The 23,321-nt window shown below is 39.5% G+C and overlaps 3 protein-coding genes across 4 annotated transcripts in view; 1 reads left to right on the forward strand and 2 right to left on the reverse strand.

Annotated features, from left to right (window-relative positions):
* The window catches only part of wdr59 (WD repeat domain 59), a 21,740-nt gene extending 12,354 nt beyond the window's left edge, over positions 1–9,386 (reverse strand). For both annotated transcript variants that reach the window (XM_026914381.3, XM_034305151.2), the window contains exons 1-14: positions 9,297–9,386; positions 8,869–8,918; positions 7,908–8,043; positions 7,525–7,610; positions 7,350–7,430; positions 6,560–6,597; positions 6,367–6,455; positions 5,536–5,652; positions 5,365–5,442; positions 4,259–4,415; positions 3,462–3,541; positions 1,876–1,999; positions 1,294–1,400; positions 883–1,047 (exon numbers count right to left, since the gene is read on the reverse strand). In XM_026914381.3, coding sequence (XP_026770182.1) covers positions 883–1,047; positions 1,294–1,400; positions 1,876–1,999; positions 3,462–3,541; positions 4,259–4,415; positions 5,365–5,442; positions 5,536–5,652; positions 6,367–6,455; positions 6,560–6,597; positions 7,350–7,430; positions 7,525–7,610; positions 7,908–8,043; positions 8,869–8,918; positions 9,297–9,350 — 1,362 coding nt within the window. In that variant the 5' untranslated portion in view covers positions 9,351–9,386. The remainder of the gene's footprint in view (positions 1–882; positions 1,048–1,293; positions 1,401–1,875; positions 2,000–3,461; positions 3,542–4,258; positions 4,416–5,364; positions 5,443–5,535; positions 5,653–6,366; positions 6,456–6,559; positions 6,598–7,349; positions 7,431–7,524; positions 7,611–7,907; positions 8,044–8,868; positions 8,919–9,296) is intronic.
* nob1 (NIN1 (RPN12) binding protein 1 homolog) lies at positions 9,383–18,303 on the forward strand. The gene is made up of 10 exons (XM_026914112.3): positions 9,383–9,522; positions 10,650–10,782; positions 10,875–11,008; positions 11,095–11,166; positions 11,892–12,035; positions 12,137–12,280; positions 13,440–13,664; positions 15,920–16,017; positions 16,472–16,616; positions 17,009–18,303. The coding sequence occupies exons 1-10, from the start codon at positions 9,454–9,456 to the stop codon at positions 17,276–17,278; spliced, it is 1,434 nt and encodes a 477-aa protein (XP_026769913.2). The 5' UTR covers positions 9,383–9,453; the 3' UTR covers positions 17,279–18,303.
* Positions 18,304–18,439: 136 nt separating this feature from the next.
* cog8 (component of oligomeric golgi complex 8) lies at positions 18,440–22,814 on the reverse strand. Its single transcript, XM_026914111.3, has 5 exons — positions 22,451–22,814; positions 21,441–21,648; positions 20,483–21,301; positions 19,531–19,699; positions 18,440–18,909 (listed from the first exon to the last, which is right to left on the reverse strand). The coding sequence occupies exons 1-5, from the start codon at positions 22,777–22,779 to the stop codon at positions 18,533–18,535; spliced, it is 1,902 nt and encodes a 633-aa protein (XP_026769912.3). The 5' UTR covers positions 22,780–22,814; the 3' UTR covers positions 18,440–18,532.
* Positions 22,815–23,321: the final 507 nt, after the last annotated feature.

Consider the following 23,321-nt stretch of genomic DNA (forward strand, 5'->3'; position numbering starts at 1 on the left):
TGCTTGACACATGAAAAGGGCTCAGAATAATGGCATGCCATTTATAGCATACTTTGTTGTCAGTAAAATTTTTTCCCCAAAAAGTCTTTTGATATATTTCTTGTAACAGAAAAAAAGAAGGAAAAAAAAGGGAAAACAACAGTACTACACCAACATTATGACATACATATAGAGTAGGGCTTGGATATATGATGATATAATATTGATATGATGTATTATATCACAATACACTTTTCTGAGGTATCATGGATGTAATATTATATGTAATTTTTTTTTTTTACATAATTATAAATTTCTCCATTTCTGTGTTAAATATTATGTTATTCATTTTATATTTAAAAAATTGTAATTAAAAAATATATAAATTATTATTAGTGCTGCATTAATTTTTAAATGCAACACAACTGTATCGCTGCCAGTGTGTAAGCGATATTGTGATACGTTGCGTATCGTAGAATGCCTTTGAGAATCGTGATATATTTGTCAGATCGCCTCACCCCTAATACAGAGTATACAACAAAGCAGAAGTGTACAATTGAGGACAGAAAATTATAATAAATAATTCATAGATATAAAATTATCGGAGAAAAAAACCCAAATGACTGAAGTGTCATGAAAAAAAACCAAAAGCTGAACTATGGGATTTAAATATCAGATAGCAGTTTTACTCGTCTTACCTTTAAACATCAAAACAAGCTGCCCGTTGGCATTTAGTATAAAATTTACTAGTATTTATTTTTCTATTCAAATATTTCTATACTGTATAAGCCCATGTACAAAATATCCGTGAATGGAATATATTTCTTATCTCTAACAATGAGTGGTAGCTCGTTACATCCTTTAAAGAACTGTGGTGCTATAAAGAAGCTAATTCAGTGGTACCTTCTGTATCTTGGTCTTCATGGAGGACGAGATGGTTGTTGGGGGAACAAACTGGAAAGACGGTGCAGCATTGTTTGGATACTGTGCAGGAAACTTCACCACCAGTCTGACCTGATTCGCTCCACAGTGAGCCGAGACGAAGCAGGTGCGGTTCACAGCATCCATCTACACACACACACACACACACACACACACAATATAAAGATGTAGTGCTGCACTTATTCAATAGTGATTACGTAAATCACCTGGTTGAGTTATTTGAAACTAGGGAGTAGAGTTATTCTTTAAAAAAGCAGGGTTTATGAATATGCAAATTAGAAAACTCATCCATGGGGGAGTTTATCATTTAAGTCTTCATTTTAGTTCATCATTATACAAAATAGAAGTGTATAGAAGTCGATGGTTCCTGACCTCCACATTGACGTTGCGGATCTGCAGGTTGACCAGTGAGAACTCTTGCTGCAGAGTCTGAGCGAGGCCAGCCGGGTCCTGCCTGCCACTGGATGCCTCGAACTGACCTGCAGACAAAATAGGGGAGGTTTATTATTTGGCGTTAATGACTTCAGAGTGCAGATGATGGATTATGTACTTCCTTGAGTGGCAAAAATACAGTTACATGAATGTAGAAGTGAAAGAAAGGTACACTGGAAGAAGGAATAAAACACCTGAGAGTGTGCTGTTATAAAAAAATAACAAATGCAGACCAGGATTACTCTTGTCAGGGTTACTCTTGGCGCAAGCCTTGCCAGAAAACTTAAAGTGACAGCTTTACCTCTGACTGAAAGCACTGACACTGGAGACTCCTTCCATAAATGCTAAATAAACTAATCTGCTGTTATAGAAAATTAATCAGCAGCCAATCAGAACAGAGAATTCAACAGCACTAATATTGACTACATGTATAATTACATTGATTAATACTGACTACACATTGATCACAGCTCTATTACAGAAGTATTGGATTGGTAGATCTTGTGTGTATTGTAGATTCACCCTGCAGGTCGTCGGCAGTTAGACTGGGGCTCAGAGGAGGTTCCTGGGAGCGGAGTGTCTTCTCAGACTCTGTTGTGAGAGTCATGCCTTCCATCAGCTCCTCCACAATGTCGCTGGTGCATAACTACAAGAGACAACCCATGCACACACACTAATTCACTTCTGAATGAGGTTTAACGTGTTTTTGTGTTAGCATCTGAGACTTCACACTCAAGCAGGTAGTGTATGGGCTCCTTCCTTTCACTGTCTTTACCTGTGAAACATTTCTATTGTTTAATTTGTATATGTACAGTCCCCTCTGAAAGAATTATGAAGGAAACTACTGAAGAAAAACTATTTCAGGCACTTGACCTTGCTGTGACTTTGACCCTGTTTGGATCGATTCCAAAAACTAATCAGTTGATTACAATGATAATTCTATAGAAAACTTGTGATAATGATAATGTCAGATGGACCGACAGAAAACCCGTGAACATAATGCCTCCACCCACTCAGTGGCAGAGGCATAAAAACAATGATTATACACCTTTTCATATAGGGTGTAGTCTCACATGATCCGTTATTACAGACCAAAAGTCATATTTCACTGGTTAAAAAGGCAAATTAAGCAAATTACCCCACAGCATCAAACACACTTCACCTGCACTGTTTCTTATCCATCCTTATCCACAAGGATAATTGCTACTCTTCTGTCTTCCCTTACATTCCTACGTACCCACTGATCCACACACACCGATACGCACACACACACACACACTCATCCGCTTTCTCCAACCTTCTGATTAGCACAGCCTTTTACAAACAAGTTCACTCTGCCAAAAAATCAAGGTTCTAACATTTTCTAACAAGTTCACTAACCATACAAGTAAGGGCTAACACACGACAGAGTGTGCCGGTAAATGAAAATAATGCATGATGGGAGTGCCACTATCCCCGAAGTGCATTATAACTGCACAGTCTGGAGTGTGTTATTCCGCTTATACCACATTACAATGTTTCATTTTTGTAATGAAATACACATCACACATTTTAACAATTTATAGTTAGATTGAATGTTGTGAACATCTGAGAGACAAGTTAGTTCCTGTTCTCAGTTATGTTATAACCGTGATAAACAGTCATTCCCTCACCAGCCTCTCTCTCTCTCTCTCTCTCTCACTCACTCACACACACACACACACACACACACACACACACACACACACAAAGCGCAGCCTGTCATTTTACAGAGAAAACAGAAAGTGTAACGGATAAATGTCTCCTAACAAAAGCATAAAACTAAATAAGCATAAAACTATATTTCTCAAGCATAAAACTAAATTTCTCCCATAGTTGTTTCTCTTTTTGTGACCTCTGACCTTTTCCCCTGATTCAGATCATAAACATGGCTCATGTGACCGTCGGCTGAAATTTGGTGTATTTGGATATTAAATCCGTTGATTCTTTGCACTTGTGTCCTCACGTTACACACAATTCACTATTTCAGAGGAGCAAAAGTGATGGAACAAATCATTATTATCTTCCCTGATGATGCTCTGTCAGGCCAAATCACATCACATACTACAGATTTTACCTACAGCTCTCACCTTCTGTAACTGAGGATCCACCCTCCATATCCGAAGCGTCTGATCTCTGGACCATGTGACAAGCTGGCAGTCCTTAGATCCTAAAAAATGCGATCTTATAAAATGACATTTTAAACACACACTCTTCACAAGATGCAAAGTTCACTTCTGACATGAAATATGAATTAATTATGTCACAATATGCTTTATTTGATATATTAGGGATATTGTGATACCTTTTTTAATATTTATTTTCTTTAATGAACTTAACGACAAACTGCAAAAACATTAAAAAAAAATTTTATTGTGTTACTTTTTAAAAATATTTTATAAATAAAAATAATGTTTTTTAAGTAGCATTTTATATATAAGAAATCAGCGATAAATAAAAATATACATTCATTTATTTTTGTAATTATATAAATCAGAGAAACAGTTATTTCTTCAAATGCAACACTACTGTATTGCTGGGTAATATTTATAATGTATTATAAAGAATATTGTAGATTGTAGAAATGTCTTCATGAATTGTAATATGATATTTTTGTCTTATCGCCGACCCCTAGCATGAAGTCTTATGGCACATTATTGTGTCTTTACGTCCATGCTGTGTTATCTATGTGTAAGTTCCCTGTTCTGTGTTTAGTGAGTTGACACCCTTGCTTCCTGCATCATCTCATTGCATGTTAGAGTTTTCTATTTAAATACGCACACAAGTAACGTAAAAATCAAGCATTCTCCAGCAGTTCATTGTAAATCACACACAATTTAAACCTTGACTTAAGAAATCAAGCATTTTGATGCAAATCAAATCAAACCTTCTTTCTGAGGCCTCCACTGAAATTCGAGCACCACGTCGTCATGACCTACGAAGGCATGAACGGGGCTGTTGAGGTCCAGCGTACTCCACAGCAGGAGGCTGTTCTCCCGCCTGAGCTGCGGCACCATCACCGTCACCAGCCCGTTGGAAAATGGCTGATCAAGACAACAAAGTAAAAAATCACTACTACAGACACTACAGAGTAATGCAGAGTACCGAAGCATAATGGGGAAAAAACTTCTACACTGCAAAAAATTATATCAAGTTAAACATCTTGAATATAGTCATTTGTATGTAATATTTCTCATTATACCACAGTGCTGCTGAATTCTCAAATCTGATTCGTCAGAAGGTCTGGATTAATTTTTGGACAGCAGTTCCTTCCAGAATTAAGTGGTTACTGAAGACGAAGGAAGGAAATTCAAGACAGAAAAGGAGAGACTGGCGAGGGAAAGACTTTATTTTTTTACAGGTGCTATAATGTAGCTAACAGGAACTAACTTGTTTCTCGGATGTTAACATTAAATGTAACTATAAATGGATAGAAGTATCCAAAAGGATATTCTTCATTCATTCTTTAAATTAAAAATGCAATAATTGGCAAATTGCTGTAGAGGAACAAAACACTTCACGTTGTGCTGTTACAGAAAAATAATACGCATCTCACACCCCGTCCTTGTTTAATTTCCTATAACAGCATGCGCCTAAGTGTTTTATTCCTTACACATTTTCTAGAAATAAATTCTAGAAACAAGCAAATTTATCTGCCAATAGAAAACACTCAAAATTAGGTAAATGTATAGAAATAGGTTTAATATTTTTAATTTTATAATTTAATATTTTAATAATTGGTTGATTATACTCAAGATATTTTCATATTTTTTTCATATAATTTTTAACTATATTATTATTATTATCTTATATTATCTTCAGAGACTGTCAAAATATTGTAATAAACATCTTGTATTATAAAACTTAAAGTAAAATTTTGTCATTTTGTCCACCCCCTAGGCAGCCAATACCTCTCCATGCGCGTTTTCTAAATTTTCAGTAAACATCCGTAAAGTCATGTACTGTATGTAAACAGATGGGAGAGAAACATACAGTGTATCTGGCCTTCCAAACCGGAACTTGGCAGGACAAGATATTGAGGTATTTTCGAGGTTGTCTGTAGTCCCAGAACTGCACAGATCAATAAAGTTCATCAAAAGTAAGATGCTGCACACCATGTGACATTCATGATTATTATATATAGGAGATTTGGTTTATATTCACCCTAACTGAGTTGTCCTGGCTGGAGGTTGCCAGTATATACTCGTTGTCAGGATGCCAGTCCAAGCCGTGAATCTTGGATAAGTGAGCGGCTACGTATTCAACAGCAGTGTTGGGTTTCTGAAATACAAAATATAATTACTGATAAATAATTAAAGATATTCTCAAATATAAACACACCTTGGTATTGTATTGTATTTATTTATCAGTGGATGAGCCTAATATCGCTTTTCCACTAGACAGCGCAGGGCAGCACGGTACGGTTAATAATCTGAATTCCCATCAAAGTCCCGTCACATGATGCTCTCTATGAAAGTAGGAGGAGGTTCTCTGCTTCTCTGTTGTAAGACTAGTGATGAGCACGATTAATGAAATACTACTTAATCCCAAAATCCCAAAAGATTTCTTTAAACACAAAAAAACAGACAAATCACTTATTTTATGTTAAAATGTATGTAGTGCTGTTGCTGATCTACCTCACAAGGCAAACTACTGAGCACAAGATATACAGAATTTGTTGATAAAAAGTAAAAATAAAAGGTTAAGGGCACAACACATCATTGCTTTTGTGTGACTGGATCTGAAAACACATTTTATCAGCTATACAGTGCACTACATACGTTCTGCAACACGAGTATGTTATAACTATGTAGTAAGCATACACAGTGAACAGGAAGCCATTTTGGATTTCTACCCTGAAGATTGAGGTTATTACGCAAATTAGAATTAAAAGAAGAAGAAGAAGAAGTAAACCATTACTGTGGGCAAACCTGAACAGAAACATCACCCAGAAGGATGACGCTCTGTGTTTTGAATTGCTCGGCCCTGACTCACCCGTCTGTCCCAGATCCTGACGTCTCCGTCGTGACTAGAGGCCAAGCAGTGCTGATTCTTTCTGTTCCACTTCACCTGAGATGCTCCAGCTACACAAACATGAAGAAAGACAAAGGAGGACGAGTGATTAATGTGTGCTCAGTGCACAGCCGGACCTCAGTTTTAATCTGAACTATGAAGGGTGTAAACTCACCCACTGCTGATAGAGCTCCTGTAGGCTTACGTGTGTCTCTGGAGGGAAAAAAAAAAACACACACACACACTCTTCATAAGATTTCAATTTAGGTTACCATGGTGCAATTATTATCAATTCTTTATTTTTTTTTCTATTTCCAATATGGTCAGTGAAATATATTATAATTTTCGGTTTTTCGGCTAAAGAATTTGCTTTATTTTTAATTATGTGTCAAATTTGAAATTGAATATTAAAAAAAAAAAAACAAACAAACAACTTTGTCTAAATGGTCCCTCTTTTTCTGTGGCTGAATCTCTGTCTACGCAGTGAACATACATAGAGAATAAGGAACCCATTTGGAATTCAGTCAAATTATGTGTTGAAGGGACTTGAATTTAAAAAAAAAATACGTAAAGACCAGTTGATGATGGTGGATTTTTTGAGAGTACTGGATTGTGTAAGAAACCTAAAATCCAGCTAATTATCTACAAAAACAACAACAAAATATAAACTTCTTGTGCTGTATTGTCCATCTGTGGCAGCACATTACAGGTTTGTTTATATCCTAATGCTGTTGAAACCCAACAGCCTTAAAGTATTTTATTTATAGCCTTACACTATATGTCTAATACTATTTATTTTTAATCAGAAATATACAGTATTGCTGACATTTTCAGATTATTTATATATTAGCAAATATCACTGATCGCAATGTTTTGTGCATAGATGCCAAGGCGATTGATTATTTTTCACATCTATATGAATTCTAAAAGTTCATGTTTCAATGGCGTTGTTTTTCCCTCCTCACCTTGTGTCCCATATGTAGATGTAGGTGTCTACTGAACTTGTGACGAGAAATTCTGGCTCAAACCATGACCAATCCAAATCGCTGTGATGTCAATAAAAAAAAAAATGTCAGTGCCAGCAAAACATATATATTTTCCCAGACCTACTGAATGAACATGGAGGATTCATTACATTACCTTATAACTCGTGTGTGGCCTTGTAGGGACGTGTGAGACTCTCCACATCCATCACGCCATACATACAGGTCCACACGCTGATTACTCTGTACACACACACACGTCACAGATCAAACATATCACGTACACCATTACTGTAAACATCATCATTTGGAATTGACCTAAAACATAACATGTAAGGAATAAGACACTTCGGGACATGCTGTTATAGGAAAACAATAAACAGCCTGATGCAAAGTAGAGTTTCTTTTATCTCCCCAAAGTTTTCGTTTTCCTACAACAGGACATCTGAAGTGTTTTTTTTTTTTTTTTTCATTTTATTCCTTGCTCGTCCATTACTCTAAGTCTTGATTGTAGCTTTAACCTAATAAACTTGAACTTACTGATGCTGCGAATAGATGAGCTTCTGTCTTGTGCGGATTCCACTGCACCGTGCCGACATCCCACTTGCTCTGACGGCCTATTTTTCGAGGAGCCTCTGACGGCGCCTCCAGGTTCACAACATACAAGAAACGTCTCCTAATGTAAGCGAAAAACATAAGAGTGTAAAAAATGACTCTGCACATCAGTGTTTTATAACCTGGTCCTCAGAGACATACAGACTTGCTCTATTCTTGCTCTCCCCGGCCCGAAACACGTGAGTTGGGTGTTTAATGTTTAGTGTTCCCGACTGCTTGGTTCTGGTGTGTTTGCTGTGTAACACATTTTTATGTATAGTTACATTTGAGCGGCCACACGTGAGATTAACTGAAGCTATTTCGTAAGTGTGTTTGACATTTATTTTTTTTTTTTTAAACGTATATTTAAAGTAGTTTTTAGCAGCACTATTATGTCGTATACTTAATCTGAAACATTCAAGCAAGCATTTTGAACTGGAAAAGATTCATGAATTAAGCCATTTTTAGAAATAAATCAGTGAACACTGGAATGACATTCTAAATTTACAAAAATTAACATCCAAATACTAGTGGCACACTAGTATTTGGATGTTAATTTTTGTAAATTTAGTATCAAGGTTTAGGTTTATCACATGATTTAAATTAGTATGCAAGACTTGAAAGTAAATTTGAAAACAATCATTATTTTTGATATTATAATATTTGGATATTATTTTGGATCTGGTGTGTACAGAGCCAGGAGAGAGAGCAGAAATCGAGGCCGTCTCAGGGTTCCTGAGGAAACACAGATCACTTTAGTACTCTCTGGAAAAAAAGGAGAGGTGAAAGAGGATCTCAGACTTGTAGAGGAAGATGTGGAAAGGAATTGGGGCAGTTCCAGGAATTTCACACTGTGTGGAAAAGTATTTTTACAGGATAGTGTGGTATCAGGCAGGAATGTACACACCCAGAAAGAACAGCATAGTGCCCTAGACAGTCCACTGACATCGCAGTAGCCTGGAAAACACAAAAGATTAGAAAAGACCTGCACAAAAACAACACACTTCCTCAGTAGGACACATTACTTATTATGGTTATTATCGCTATTATTAGTTACACTACTATAAATTCATTCAAATACATCAAGACTTTTTTCTCAGACGTTTTATAAATCCGCTAAATAGCTTAACTGATTAAAAGAATAAAAAATAAAGGCAGAGTGTTTAGCTATCGTCAGCTTGGACACTTTGGTAAATGAATAAAGGTGTACAGCTAGCGAGCAGTCCATTGTTTTAGATAAACTTTCCCGCACACTTCGAGTGTCAACCATCTTTCTGAGGTGTGAATAACAGGATAAACAGAGTGCTGAAAGCCCTACAGGTACCACTTTTGTACCTGAGCGTCTCTAAACTCCACCACGACATTCTCGCTGCTCCACCGGGCCGCCATGTTTCTCCCACTAAAACATCAACAAATGACATCAGGAGGTCTCGTGATGAGTTCTCGCGAGATTTGCTGTAGGTTGGGCTGCTGATTGGGGCATGCGTTCAAGATGGTGGCCAGCATGGTGGAGCATGTTGTAGCCGACGCGGGGGCTTTTTTGAAAAACGCCGCTTTGCATGTAAGTTTTCATGGGTTTTTGGTGATCCCACTGAAACGATTTGCTGTTTCTGTTTTTATGTGGTCACATTTCAGCGTTTATGGTCTCTCCTCTGGTGTTAAATTGTGGAGTAGTGTGACTAGCCTAGCTTAATGTTGTGATTAAGGTAATGTTACCAAGAGGTGTGTGTTTATTAGATATTAACCACTGTTGGCGATTTCAGATGATGTTAGCCAGTTATGAATGATGTCATACATTATCTTAGTTTACTGTCACTTTATAAGTTTAAAACCTTATGGTGTTTATGTCAAGCAATAGTATTGTATGGCAGTAATCATACAGTATACACTGTTTACACTAACCTAACACTAATCTAACTATTCTAACACTAATCTGACCTTCCAGAAAGAAAAATAATCAACGATGTGGTGATGTAATGAAACAGAATTACTGTTCCCTCCCTGCAGTTGATTATTTTTCCATTTCAGCACGTCCTTAAGTGCTTAAGTCCTCTTACACCAAATCAATCTGTCAGCCATTACACTTTTTAAATTAATTAAATAACATGTCATACTTAATTTTTATCCATTTATAGTTGTATTTAATGTTGTGGAACATCTATGAATCGAGTTAGGCCCAGTTATCACTTAGTTAAAGGAGATATAAGCAGTCATTCCCTCGCCAGCATCTTTTTTTCTCTTTCTTTTGAACCTAATAAGACAAAATATGCAGGTTGTCATGTTAGTGAATAAACTTCTCTGTCCTGAAGACTTTCCTGTGGTGGAAAACTTCTCCTGACACTGGAGACTCCTTCCATAAATGTTTAAATAAGCATCTAGTTACAGAAAACTTCACCACACCAATGACTAAGTTTTTCTTTGTTAAATAATAACCTACTTTTAATCTGTTATTATTAGTCTTGGATTATGTGAATCATCTATCGTATAAGTCCTTGTGTACGAGCTGTTACTATAGAAACCATAAAGTATAAGAAAGAGCACATAAATATAAACCTGTGAATTACTTTTCAGCTTGTCAACTGTTATCGCTGTTATAGAAAATAATCAAGACCTTCTGACCAATCAGAATCGAGAATTCAGCAGTGCTGTGGTATAATAATCGCTGTGTATCTGTTTACCTCGCTGTAGGAAATTGGGAAGAACATCTACACGCTGAAGGATGTCGTGAATGAAATTCGGGACAAACAAACGAAAAAGAACTTGGCGTTTTTACCCTACAAGCTCAACTTCAAAGAACCTTTTCCAGAACACGTCCGATTCGGTGAGTGAATCACATCAGTGACTTGTACTCGAGTTCGCTTATCTTCAGTTTAAACAGTTAGTGTCATTTCTTCTTTATTTTCTAATTTCCAGTGACGGAGTTTGCCAAAAAGACCGGAGATTATCCCAGCCTGTCAGCTACAGACATTAAGGTCTTGGCTCTGACCTACCAGCTGGAGCTGGAGAACTGTGGAGCTGCTCATTTGAAGAAAGAACCAGCAGTACAGGTATTAATAATGAAATAAGCTTTTTTTATAAAAGTGAAAATAAATATGCGCTCTGGATTAACACAGTGTCCTTACCTGAACTTTAGGTGGAAGTACGCAGCACACAGAGACACCCAGAAGCTCCAGTTAATATCGCTGGGTTCCACCTTCCCTCTAAAGTAAGGCTTAAGAAAAAAAAAAAACCTTTTTCTGAGAGCAAAAACCTGGCATTTTCACTGAAACACTCACGTGAGCACTTTGAATCAAATAACAACGTTTTAAGACAGACAAATGAATGATGAAATTATATTAGGCTTTAATACTGAATTCAACTTGAAAATAAAATTTAAAACCAACATATATAAAATAAATAAATAAATAAATAAAAATAAATAAAAATCTAATTTGGCCCAGCACATATTAGATTCAGTTCATCACATTCAGGTTCACATTTGTATGTTTCATCAAAGCAAATTTATTTTAAAAAGTATAAATAAATATGAATTTTAATGCACTGAATTTAGATTTTGTACATATGATTATTTTAAAATATACTTTGAGCAAATTTTATTTAGATTTGATTTAATTCAACTACAAAAATAAAAGAAAATACACCCTAAGAGGCTGTGTTAGTCAAGTCGAGTGGGTTTTTATTGTTATTCCTCTATATAGCACATATACATTCATGTCTACATAAAGTGCAAATACACAACAGTGTGAGATGAGTGCAGGACAGTAAATACACAGAACAGAACAATAGATACACAGGACAATAAATACACAGGGCATGGGCTGTAAACTATTGTGTAGTGTAGCAGTAGTAAATATAGCTTATAAGTAATAAGGATTGTTTAAAGTGGGTAAAAGAATTTTAAAAAAACCCTTTGTTTATATTGTAATCCAGAAATCCTCAGCCGGCTCACTGACTGTCGTTCAGCAGCCTGTAGCATCACAAGAACATCCAGATGCCGAGAGCTCCGAGTTTAACAGCTTCCAGTTTTGGAGAGATCCCTTACCCAGCATTGACGATGACTTACTGAAACTGGTGGTATGTATTTTATCAAATTTCAACATCGTTTCTTATAAAACATTCTTTTTCCAGCTCATTATAAATAAGTGAAGTAATGATCCTGTTTCACCCTGAATCAGGAATCCTCACCCAGCTCAGTCACTGCTGTTCAGCATGACGCCGCGTCACGTGAGCCTCAGACTGCCGAGAGCTCGGCGTTTAACAGCTTCCAGTTTTGGAGAGAACCCTTACCCAGCATCGATGATGAGTTATTAAAGTTGGTGGTGAGTAAAGTATAGAGTTGAATGCAGAAGTTTGCAACGTGCATAGTTTCTGAATTTGTGTTTTTTTTCTAGAAAAAAAAAAAAAAAAAGTATTTCAAGTGATAAAAGTGATATGTGGGGTTATCCTATAACAAGACAACAACCCAAAATATAATTTCTTATAGTTGGTTAAAAAGAATAATTATTTAATTAATTCATCTTCAGTAAGTGCTTTATCCTGATCAGGACCACTTACTGCCACTATCTGTATCTGCATTCGGATTTAAACCTGAAGTGGGTGTGGCCTAAACCAAAAAAAAAAAAACACACACAAAATTTAAACTCTACCACTGTGTGACCAGAAATACGAGAAAACACTGGGAGGGCAAAACCCAGAGGTAGAAATCTGACTGTTCTCTCATGCCCACATGAAAGTCCCCTCCCTGCTCACGCCACCGTTTTGTTATCTCTAACGGGATCCTGGTCCTGAGAAAAACATTCGCCTTGTAATCAGGACATCAGGAGTTCAGATCCCAGCGATTTCACATTCATCCATGGCCAGGAGTCGAGGAAGCAAAATTGGCCGTGCTCACTTGGTGGGAGGGGCATACTGTCTCTCCCCTGTCAATCACAGCAACACTGTGGGGCTCATGTATGCAGAAGAGGGCAGATAGCACTTTTCTCAGAGTGTGTTACGCAGCCCTGTGGTAGCCCGGTGATCTGGCTTCACATGTCTCTATGAAAAAAATGTTTGCCCCACCCTCCCTGATTGGTAGCTGATAGGGGGAGTTAGCTAGTAGGTGGGGCCAAATTGGAGAAAAATGGGGAGAATTTAAAAAAGTAAATAAATAATAAAGATAAAGAACTGAATAATAACCAGGATTTAAATGTTCATCACATTCAGAAAAGGAGATGCTAACTTCTGAACGGAGAAAATGTTTACTGTTTTATTATTATTATTATTATTATTATTACCTTATACACATACTATTTGACTAATTTTTTAATGATGATGATGATGATGTGAATATCAGTGAAACCCAACACAATATCTTTTCTCTGTTTTAGCGGTGCACTAACTTTTGCATTCAGGCGTATACACACTTTACTTTGTCATTTGTGTTAAAAAAAAAAAAAGCCTTCTGAAAATGAATCTAAGAAACCCAATACCGTGCTGTAGGACATCACGGAGAAAGTGCAGAGTGTGGCTCTGACGTCTCCGAGCGCTGAACACGAGGATGATGTTGGTGTGGAGGAGGGAGAGGGCGAGGATGAAGAGGATGACGACGGCGGCGGCGGCTGGATCACTCCCAGTAATATAAAACAAATCCAGATGGATGCTGGCGAATGGTGTCCAGTGGAGAACGTCACAGTGGGCTGCATGACCACCGACTTTGCAATGCAGGTGTGTAATAAGATGTTCTGCTGCATAGGGAAATTAATATTGAGTAAGTGACATTTTGGACACAGTATGGCCAAACGTTGTTTATTTTTTTGCTCCGCTAGCCTAAATAGATCCCGAAGAAGCTACGCTCACTGATATGTCGCTAGCTATTTTACACTGATCTGTACATTTCCCGTTAAAGGCGTTTCTGGTGAAATTGGTGTCCCATCTTCCTTTTCATCTTCATCTGACCAGTGTTTGTATTTTAAGTCAGAAGTTATATTCATGAAAAATGAAATGAACAAGTGGAGTGATATACACACAGTGAAACGTAAGTTAAATATAAGCACTCTTGACCAGTCAAATTAGTGGACTGGAACTGACAGCTGTATAACTGTTGTCAATTGTAGAAGTGACTAACATAACTGAATGATGTCAGCTGTTAACTTTAAACTTACCCAAGGCACCTTTAAGCATTAAGTCATTTTACATGAAGTCTCTAACAGTTAGGTGGGTTTGAAATTATATATTTTTTTAAAAACTCCTTGAGTTGAGCCCACTCCCCTATTCGCACCCATGTTCACAAAGTTCCAGCCCCAGGATCTATGGTGGCCCATAGAGTATAGAGTCTATAAAATGACTGACAGGAGGCGCATCCAAACACAAACAAGCCTTCCAGATCGGAAGTCAGTTTTCCAAATGGGTTTTCATACAGACTTTTGCTAACGCCATGGCTTTATCCATGTTCTACATATCTTCCATGTTATCTGCACAAGTGAGGAATAAAATAAACAAACTATTGCTCCTTTAAAACTATTGATGATTAGTTTATGGTTATAAATAAGACAATCTGAAGTGATTTTTTTCCCCCCCACAAGTGTCACATTACTAGTTTTGACCGGTGACTTTTAACAGATGAGACGACTGTCTTGAACTTGAACATCTTTCAGTGTTGTGTTTTCATCTCTGGGAGGGAAATCATCAGGCTGCTCAGTTAGTTTAATACACTATATTACCAAAAGTATTCGGTCACTTGCCTTGACTCACATATGAACTTAAGTGCCATCCCATTCCTAACCCATAGGGTTCAATATGATGTCGGTCCACCTTTTGCAGCTATTACAGCATCAACTCTTCTGGGAAGGCTGTCCACAAGGTTGAGGAGTGTGTTTATAGGAATTTTTGACCATTCTTCCAAAAGCGCATTGGTGAGGTCACACACTGATGTTGGTCGAGAAGGCCTGGCTCTCAGTCTCCGCTCTAATTCATCCCAAAGGTGTTCTATCGGGTTCAGGTCAGGACTCTGTGCAGGCCAGTCAAGTTCATCCACACCAGACTCTGTCATCCATGTCTTTATGGACCTTGCTTTGTGCACTGGTGCACAGACATGTTGGAAGAGGAAGGGGCCCGCTCCAAACTGTTCCCACAAGGTTGGGAGCATGGAATTGTCCAAAATGTTTTGGTATCCTGAAGCATTCAAAGTTCCTTTCACTGGAACTAAGGGGCCAAGCCCAACTCCTGAAAAACAACCCCACACCATAATTCCTCCTCCACCAAATTTCACACTCGGCACAATGCAGTCCGAAATGTACCGTTCTCCTGGCAACCTCCAAACCCAGACTCGTCCATCAGATTGCCAGATGGAAAAGCGTGATTCATCACTCCAGAGAACGCGTCTCCACTGCTCTAGAGTCCAGTGGTGGCGTGTTTTACACCACTGCATCCGACGCTTTGCATTGCACTTGGTGATGTGTGGCTTGGATGCAGCTGCTCGGCCATGGAAACCCATTCCATGAAGCTCTCTGCGTACTGTATTGGGCTAATCTGAAGGTCACATGAAGTTTGGAGCTCTGTAGCAACTGACTGTGAAGAAAGTCGACGACCTCTTTGCACTACACGCTTCAGCATCCACTGACCCCTCTCCGTCAGTTTACGTGGCCTACCACTTCGTGGCTGAGTTGCTGTTGTTCCCAAACTCTTCCATTTTGTTATGATAAAGCTGACAGTTGACTGTGGAATATTTAGGAGCGAGGAAATTTCACGACTGGATTTGTTGCACAGGTGGCATCCTATGACAGTTCCACGCTGGAATTCACTGAGCTCCTGAGAGCGGCCCATTCTTTCACAAATGTTTGTAAAAACAGTCTGCATGCCTAAGTGCTTGATTTTATACACCTGTGGACAGGCCAAGTGATTACGACATGTGATTCTGATCATTTGGATGGGTGACCGAATACCTTTGGTAATATAGTGTATTTGTTTTTCATTTCTTGCAGAACGTGCTCATTCAGATCGGCCTCAACGTGCTGTCTGTGAACGGCATGCTCATCAAACACACGAGAAACTACATCCTCCGCTGCCACGCCTGCTTCAAGTGAGTGAAGATAGAAAAATCCGGGCAGGATTGTGTGTGTGTGTGTGTGTGTGTAGGACATGTACTTTGAATATTTCTTTCCTGTGCCGTGTTTAACCCCCCCACCCCTTCTGATGCTGTATAATGCTGAAGAAATTCAGTTCAGTAATTCAGTAAAGAGTCGTTTCACTGGTCAGGGGTGTAAACCTTTCCTGCTGTAGATAGTCATCTTCTTTTTCTTTTCACCTCCTTTCCTGTCCTCGCATGTCTCTGTGTCTCGGTCTCATCAATCTCAATCCGGAAAAGAATGGCTACTGAGACTTGTTAACTTCCCTTTGCGTGAATTAGGATTTAAAAGACATCGATCAGCTTTTTTCTGTGTATTTTATCCACTTAAATTTCTTCAAGTCGCTCTTTTCAAAATTAGACGCATAATGATTTGAAGCCACTGTATGTGATTTTTGTCTCTCGTCAGGACTACAACAAATATGAACAAAGTTTTCTGTCCACATTGTGGCAACAACACGCTGAAGAAGGTGGCAGTGACGCTCCGAGAGGACGGCGGCATGCAGATGCACTTCTCCAGCAACCCCAAAGTGCTCAATCCCAAAGGAAAGAGGGTGCGTGCTCTGCTTTATTTCCCCTGTGTTCACCGGTTTGGAGGCAGTAACAGGAAGTTCATGAACACTGAGAAAGCTCGTCACTGATTTAGTCTTAGCTTTGCTAACTAACATGAAAGGGTTCCACAGGGAGTGTATGTATTTTCACACACTGTTTAGCTCCTCATTTATTTGCCATCACTCTGTCATAGTTACGCAATCACCTACTCACAGTTATTATCATATTATATAACTCATATATATAATTAACTGTAAATTATTTTTCAGTTAGTTGAGTCCAGTACATGTTTGTATCACACTAATTTGGGACACACCCACTAAAGGTCCTTCTCTCTCTCTCTCTCTCTCTCTCTCTCTCTCTCTCTCTCTCTCTCTCTCTCTATCTCCTGCAGTATGCTATTCCTTTCCCACAAGGTGGCAAACACTCAAACAACCCACTTCTGGTGGAGGATCAGCGTTTCCCTCAGCAGCGACTCTCTCGAAAGGCACGGGCCAAGACGGACGTGTTTGACCCGGACTACCTCGCCGGCAGCTCTCCGTTCTCAGAGCACGACATTTACAGCCGAGCGGCGAGTTTACACCTGCGGGACGCTCAGTGTGGAGGAGGGAGACGACGCGCTAACCCAAACGCCTCTCGCAAGAAATTCGTCAAGAAAAAGTGAATCAGCGGTACTGTGTTAACTATATAACGGTGTTAAGGGCAGAGATCGAGAAAGGAAAAATAAACCATTACTCGTTCCTAGGAAAAACAGTCACATTTTAAATAATTAATACAACAGGAACTGACGTGTGCTTAAATTCTACTAAGGATGCATGGATACATTTGCTCGTGATACATTAGGCTTATGTTACATGGTATGTTGTAGCACTAAGCAGCAGACAACACAAAATCTGGACGTAGTTCACAATTAAAGCAAATCAAGCTGCAAACTGTGCTCTGTGAAAATATCAAGTGGCAGAACTAGAGCATCTTCCTACAATACAATTAACCTGACAAAGCATCATACAGTGTTTAAATAGTATCTTTAATAGAGCGCATGACCTGAGCACACGAGTGTGGACATTAAAAACGAGCCCAAGTTGCCATGAACTGCACACACACAAATTGAAGTGAGGGTACAGAGAAACTGTGGAACACGAGAGCAGTTCAGTTCTGCGAGCACTGAGACACGCACGGTTCCTTTCAGCAGCATCTTCACTTTGTACCTTGCGCTCATTTTTAACGGCCACGCTCGCTGATCCTGCTCTACACACACTCAGACTGGCCACCCATACACTCTCTAAAGATACTGCTTAAGCATCGTAACAACATTTAAACATAAAACTCAGCATGAAAAGGTCATTGCTAGCATCACACGGCAGCAACCAACATAAACAGAGCTACAATAATGGGTCCAATGACGCCCCTGATTACTAAATACTAAGCACGTTACTGATTTCAGTACTCTGCTCTTATTCTGTCTGGAAAAAAAAAATGGTATAGGTGCATCCCTAAAGTCTACATTTTCCTGCCCTTTGTATGTCAGATTAAAAAAAAACTGTGGCATTTGATGGACAAAAATGATTGAGAACCCCTTTGTATTCATCACATATAGATAACCTTTGTGAAATCATGACAACTAAATGTTAAAAAAAAAAAAAAAACTGTCTGACACACTTGTGTAATTTAAATATACATTATTTATCATGTCTTGTTGCAAGGATGTCTCCCAGATTTAATCCCTGCTCATCACAGAGCTTCAAAAGGTGCAAGAGAATACATACACATGTACAGACTGCAATATTCAACAATTTATACATTACATTATTAAATATACATTAAGATGTAAGACTTTCCCCAGGCAAGTTGAGTGACTTCAACTAGAATTTACAGGGCAAAAAAAAAAAACCCAAAACATTTAATTTAGAGGAAGTGGCTATAGTGGCTCATTCTGATCATCTGTGCTGGTCTGGGCCGTGTCTTCTGGATCGTTTTGCTCCACGTCGTGTGTTGTGGGTTGTGCTGAATTATGGGAAGGTTCTGCTTCTTGAGGCTGTTGGACGTGGAGGTTCAGTTCTGCTCCAGGTTCTGGTGCTGCCTCTTCAGGAGACTGCACTTTCTCTGATAATGAAGGTTCGACTGAAGCCGGAGGTTCTGCTTCAGCAGTACTCAAGCTGCTCAGCTCAATGGAAAGATCCAGCACCGGGGACACGGGCTCTCTCTTAGGCAGGACGAAGTCTAAAGGGTCCAGCACAGCGCTCACGTTGATGCACCCGATGTTACCGTGTTTATGAACTTGGGTTGGAGGAACACCTACGAACAAACATTAAGAGCTCAGTGAGTGTTTTAGGGCGTGACAGGAAAGTGTGACAGAGTCAAAAGTTTTAATTCTATTTAAATCCCCACTCACGAACACAGATGCTCAACGGAACCCACGTAACGACTACTAATAGCACGTGTTTCTTTAACAAAGAAAAAAGTCTAAAATGTATAATCGTTCAAATGATGCTTAACATTTAAGGAAGGAGTCTCCAGTGTCAGCGCTTACAACAGTTTTCCACCATGGGAACACTAACAGAAGTCATAACTGGAACTAACTCCTCTCAAAGATGTTCTGCATCTTTTAACGGGACTATAAAAGGATAAAAACTATGACGTTTCATTCTTTAATTAATACGAATTATAGATGGCAAACTGCTGTGGTATTAGAGGAATAAAACACCTCAGGACATGCTGTTATAAGAAAATAATCAACAGTATGAGTAACTCTGCTTGACATTCATATTTAATTTTACTAACTTTTGGTTAAAAACAGGCACGGAATGGAAAATTAGTTATATTTATGAAATGATTATAATGTCTGGGGACAGAATAGATGTAATGTTTAAAGTAAAATTGAACACATCGTCAGTAGATCTGACCCCTCCCATTTACCGAGGATCTGTGCGAGCTGCGCTGGTGGGAAGAGAACCTGGAGACATCGGTTCAGGAACGGCACCATGTCCTCAGCAAAGGCACAGCAGAACTGAACAAATAAATCGCGCTCGCGGCTGCTGAAGGCCGACTCCTCCGCTCTGTGGAAAACCAGGATCAGTTTGGTCACCTGTGTTGGACAGAATGAAATGTATTTGACATTAACACATGACAAATCTGTAGAAAACATATCTAAACCTAAAGGGATAAGCATTAGTGTGAAGATTCAATTAAAAGGTGCAGTCAGCGATTCTCTGTGATCAAATAACACACCCAGAGCTCACTAAGAGAACTGCCAGGTCGTGGTTTTTCAAACTCATTTCCTGCTAAAGAAACTATTAAGGACTTGTCGACATAACAGATGCTATTAATATTAATATCATTATGGACTCCATAATGCAAAAAAAAAAAAAAAAAAAGACATACAGACAATACACTGATCCTTTGTGAGGTAATGTAATTGTTATAGTGATAATCTGGAAATTTTCTGGAGATGCCCAGACTCTCAGGGAGATGATGGAGGTTATTATGTTATCACCATTATTGTGATTAGATTTGTATTTTGATTATTATTCATACCGTATTTCATCATTAGTCTGGTGTTTCTAACAGTATTATAGTGATATTCTGAAAGCTGTTTGAGTGAGTCCAGATTCATTTGGACCACAAAATATTGTGGACCACTGACAGCCAACTAATCATGGAGGCGTGTCTAAATTGCCTGTTAATTCAAAAGGCTCAGCTAAAAGAGTCAGCTACGTTATGCTAAATTCACTGACTGCACCTTTAAACACTAATAAACATGGTTAAAGCCCAATAGAGGAAAGACAGGACACAAAACAAATCTAACACTCATCATCAGGATAAAACTAAACTACACATGAACATGTAAAACCACAGCTTCATGTGGTACCTTCAGAAGAGCCTCCTCAACACATCTGGCAACATCTTCAGCTAAACCGATGGGGCAACACAGTCGCAGGTCGTTGAAGGCTGTTAAGAGGTTATTCAGGAAGCAGGCTAACGGAGGAAAGTCCAGCAAACCCATCGGGGGCTGAAGAGTGCCAGGCTGAACGCCGGCGGCCACGGTCGGGATGGTGTTCCCGAGCATCGACGGCAGAGAAATGAGCGTATAGAGATTCATATCCTCCTTAAATTTGTCCACAGCTTCTTGAACAGCTTTGCTGAACGTATCCACGGCGACGCGTTGGAATATGGGCGCGAGCTGTCCGCGGAAATCTGCGCCCACACGGCTGAATGACAAGCCAAAATACATGCACTGGCCGAGGAGAGAGTCCAAACGGCTTCCCACGCCGCGCTCGAGGTCCCGTTCCAGCGTCTCAAGGAAGTGAGCGATCTGCTGCACCACCCAGCCGTGGAAAATCGTGCCCTCGTTCACAGCCTGCTCAGCAGGGGGCAGCAGCGGGTCCTCGTCCGAGAAGATGGCGCGGTATTGAGTGATGATGTCGAAGAGATGCACTCGGCAGGCCTCGACGGTTTTGGTGATGTGAACGTAGGGGTCTTCGTCGGGTACAGCGGCGAGCACGGAACGCAGCCAGCTGCCGCGCGCCTGCAGGAACTTCACACGCAGTTCCGCCTCGGTGAAGATGTCCATCCTGCGCAGGTAGCCAATCACACGCAGGCACACGGGGAGCTGAGAGTTACTGCGCAGCTGCTGGAGGAGCTGGTTCAGCATGAGCTGGGCCGACTGACGCACCTCGTTTACGATGCCCTAGTGAGAAAAGAAAAAAAAAGTACGATAACAAACCACAGCTTTATTTACTTACTGTCTGTAACTCTGTGTCCTTATTAGTAGTGAAACTCAGTGGCACCATCTGTAGCTGTTTAGTGCTCCAAATATTCCACTGTACCTGGATTACAGGAAGCGATGAGTGCTTCTTCTCCAGCCTCTTCACGTAGACGGCGAGCTCCAGCGCTTCCTCGTAGTAGCCGTTCCGGACGCAGGTGTCCATCAGCTGCGGGATTTCAAGAATCTCCAGGATCTCTGTGTGACGATTCAGTGTCAGGCTGTTCATCCGCCGACTCACCCCGATTTCTTCTGCTTCCTTCACAAAGCCTCTATAATGGGGACAAATACAACGCTGGAGCTTAAAGACACGATATGATATGAATATCACAATAACTTACATCACAGTGCAGTTTACAGAGATACTCTGGGTCTCTGAAGTACAACATTAACCAACTCGCATTTAATTATAAGAACAGGGAGCTGAGGGGAATCATGTTGGCACAGTTTCTAGTTAGAAGCTAGAGTCCATGGTTCAATCCTGCGCTTTTACACGTGTAAAGAGTTTTGCATGTTTTCCCTGTGACTGTGTGGGTTTCCTCCGGGGTTCTCCGGTTTCCTTTCACCTCCCAAAATGGATAGAGCAGTAGGTGGATTGGCTAAGCCTATGTGTGAATGTTTGTGTGTATGGTGCGTTCCGTTCAGGTTGCATCCCCATCTCACACCCACTGCTCCTGGGATTTGCTCCGGATCCACCACGACCCTGACCAGGATAAAGCGCTTACTGAAGATGAACGAATAAATGAACGAATGAATGCACGAACAATTATCTGATCAAACAGAAATATACACTTCATGTTGAATCATTTCTTTTCTCCAGATATCATAAAGTATCCATGATGTGATAGTTTTCATGGGTGTTTTAAATGTTGCACTAGTATGCCGCAAACCTCCATATACCGTGTATGCAGGAATCGTGTTTACATATCGTCATGTGATTATTTTAATCGTATCGACCACCACTACAACAGGCTTCAGCTTCAGCCTCAGGTAAACAAACAAACAAACAAACAAACAAACACACTTCCGCAAACTTGAACTGGAGAAAGAGACGCGTCCTGGTCTCGGACAAACCTGCATTTCTCCCCGAAGCTCGGCAGTTTATCGAGGAGTTTGGATAAGCTGCTCTCCACACGCCCGAAGTCTCGGTAGATCTCCTTGGTGCAGTCGGCGGTGCGGATGAACGTCTTGTAGTTGGAGAAAGCGAGCTCGCGCGTCTGCTGCAGGATTTGCGCTCTTTCCTCGGACAAACGCTCCGGTTCTCGGTTTAACTTTTCAACTCCGTACGAACTCAACTCCAGCAGATACGCCGCAAAGTCCGGGTTTTCTCTCCAGTTCTCCGGAAAACTGTCTTTAAACACGGACACCAAAATACTCTCGTCTTCCACGTCTACAGCCGCCATCTTGACTTCACGTTACTTTACGTTACGTCAAAACGTCATCCACCTGCGACCTGCCTCGACTCTATTTATTTATTTATTTATTTATTTATTTATTTAAAAGCAAAGATTTTAATGCTTATTTCTTTTTAATAAAGACTTAAAATAAAGACTTTCAATACATTGAAACATTAATTAACAGTGTTTTTATGGTTTTCTTATTATTGATTCACTTAATACAAAAAACACAAACTGTGTATTACTAAATTTGTGTATGAAATGTAGCTAAAATTGCTATATTTATTAATAAATGTTTAATTTTTCTTCCCATTGAAAAGAAATTTCCGGAAAAGTTTAGTGACGTGGTGATGACGTGTTGCGCCCCTCAATACGCTATTTGTGTATTCCACATATTTAATTTCTTTCTCTTTTTTAATTTTAATAATTGCAGTTCAAAAAAATTACAAAAAAAAAGATCCATGGGAGACAGATACATTGCTGTTACAACAGACAGCAGGCAATATGAAACATCACAGCAATATAAAATAAAATCAAATAACACCTCA

Source organism: Pangasianodon hypophthalmus, chromosome 6 (genome assembly GCF_027358585.1).
Source record: "Pangasianodon hypophthalmus isolate fPanHyp1 chromosome 6, fPanHyp1.pri, whole genome shotgun sequence".
Taxonomy (NCBI): domain Eukaryota; kingdom Metazoa; phylum Chordata; class Actinopteri; order Siluriformes; family Pangasiidae; genus Pangasianodon; species Pangasianodon hypophthalmus.

Coding starts and splice junctions, on each gene's coding strand:
- cog8 (XM_026914111.3), bottom strand. CDS start 22,779: ATGGCGGCTGTAGACGTGGAAGACGAGAGTATTTTGGTGTCCGTGTTT. Junction 19,700..20,482: donor TTGAGGAGGCTCTTCTGAAG/GTACCACATGAA, acceptor TGTCCAACACAG/GTGACCAAACTGATCCTGGT. Junction 18,910..19,530: donor GCAGCTCGCACAGATCCTCG/GTAAATGGGAGG, acceptor GTTTGTTCGTAG/GTGTTCCTCCAACCCAAGTT.
- nob1 (XM_026914112.3), top strand. CDS start 9,454: ATGGTGGCCAGCATGGTGGAGCATGTTGTAGCCGACGCGGGGGCTTTT. Junction 13,665..15,919: donor CCACCGACTTTGCAATGCAG/GTGTGTAATAAG, acceptor CATTTCTTGCAG/AACGTGCTCATTCAGATCGG. Junction 16,617..17,008: donor TCAATCCCAAAGGAAAGAGG/GTGCGTGCTCTG, acceptor TATCTCCTGCAG/TATGCTATTCCTTTCCCACA.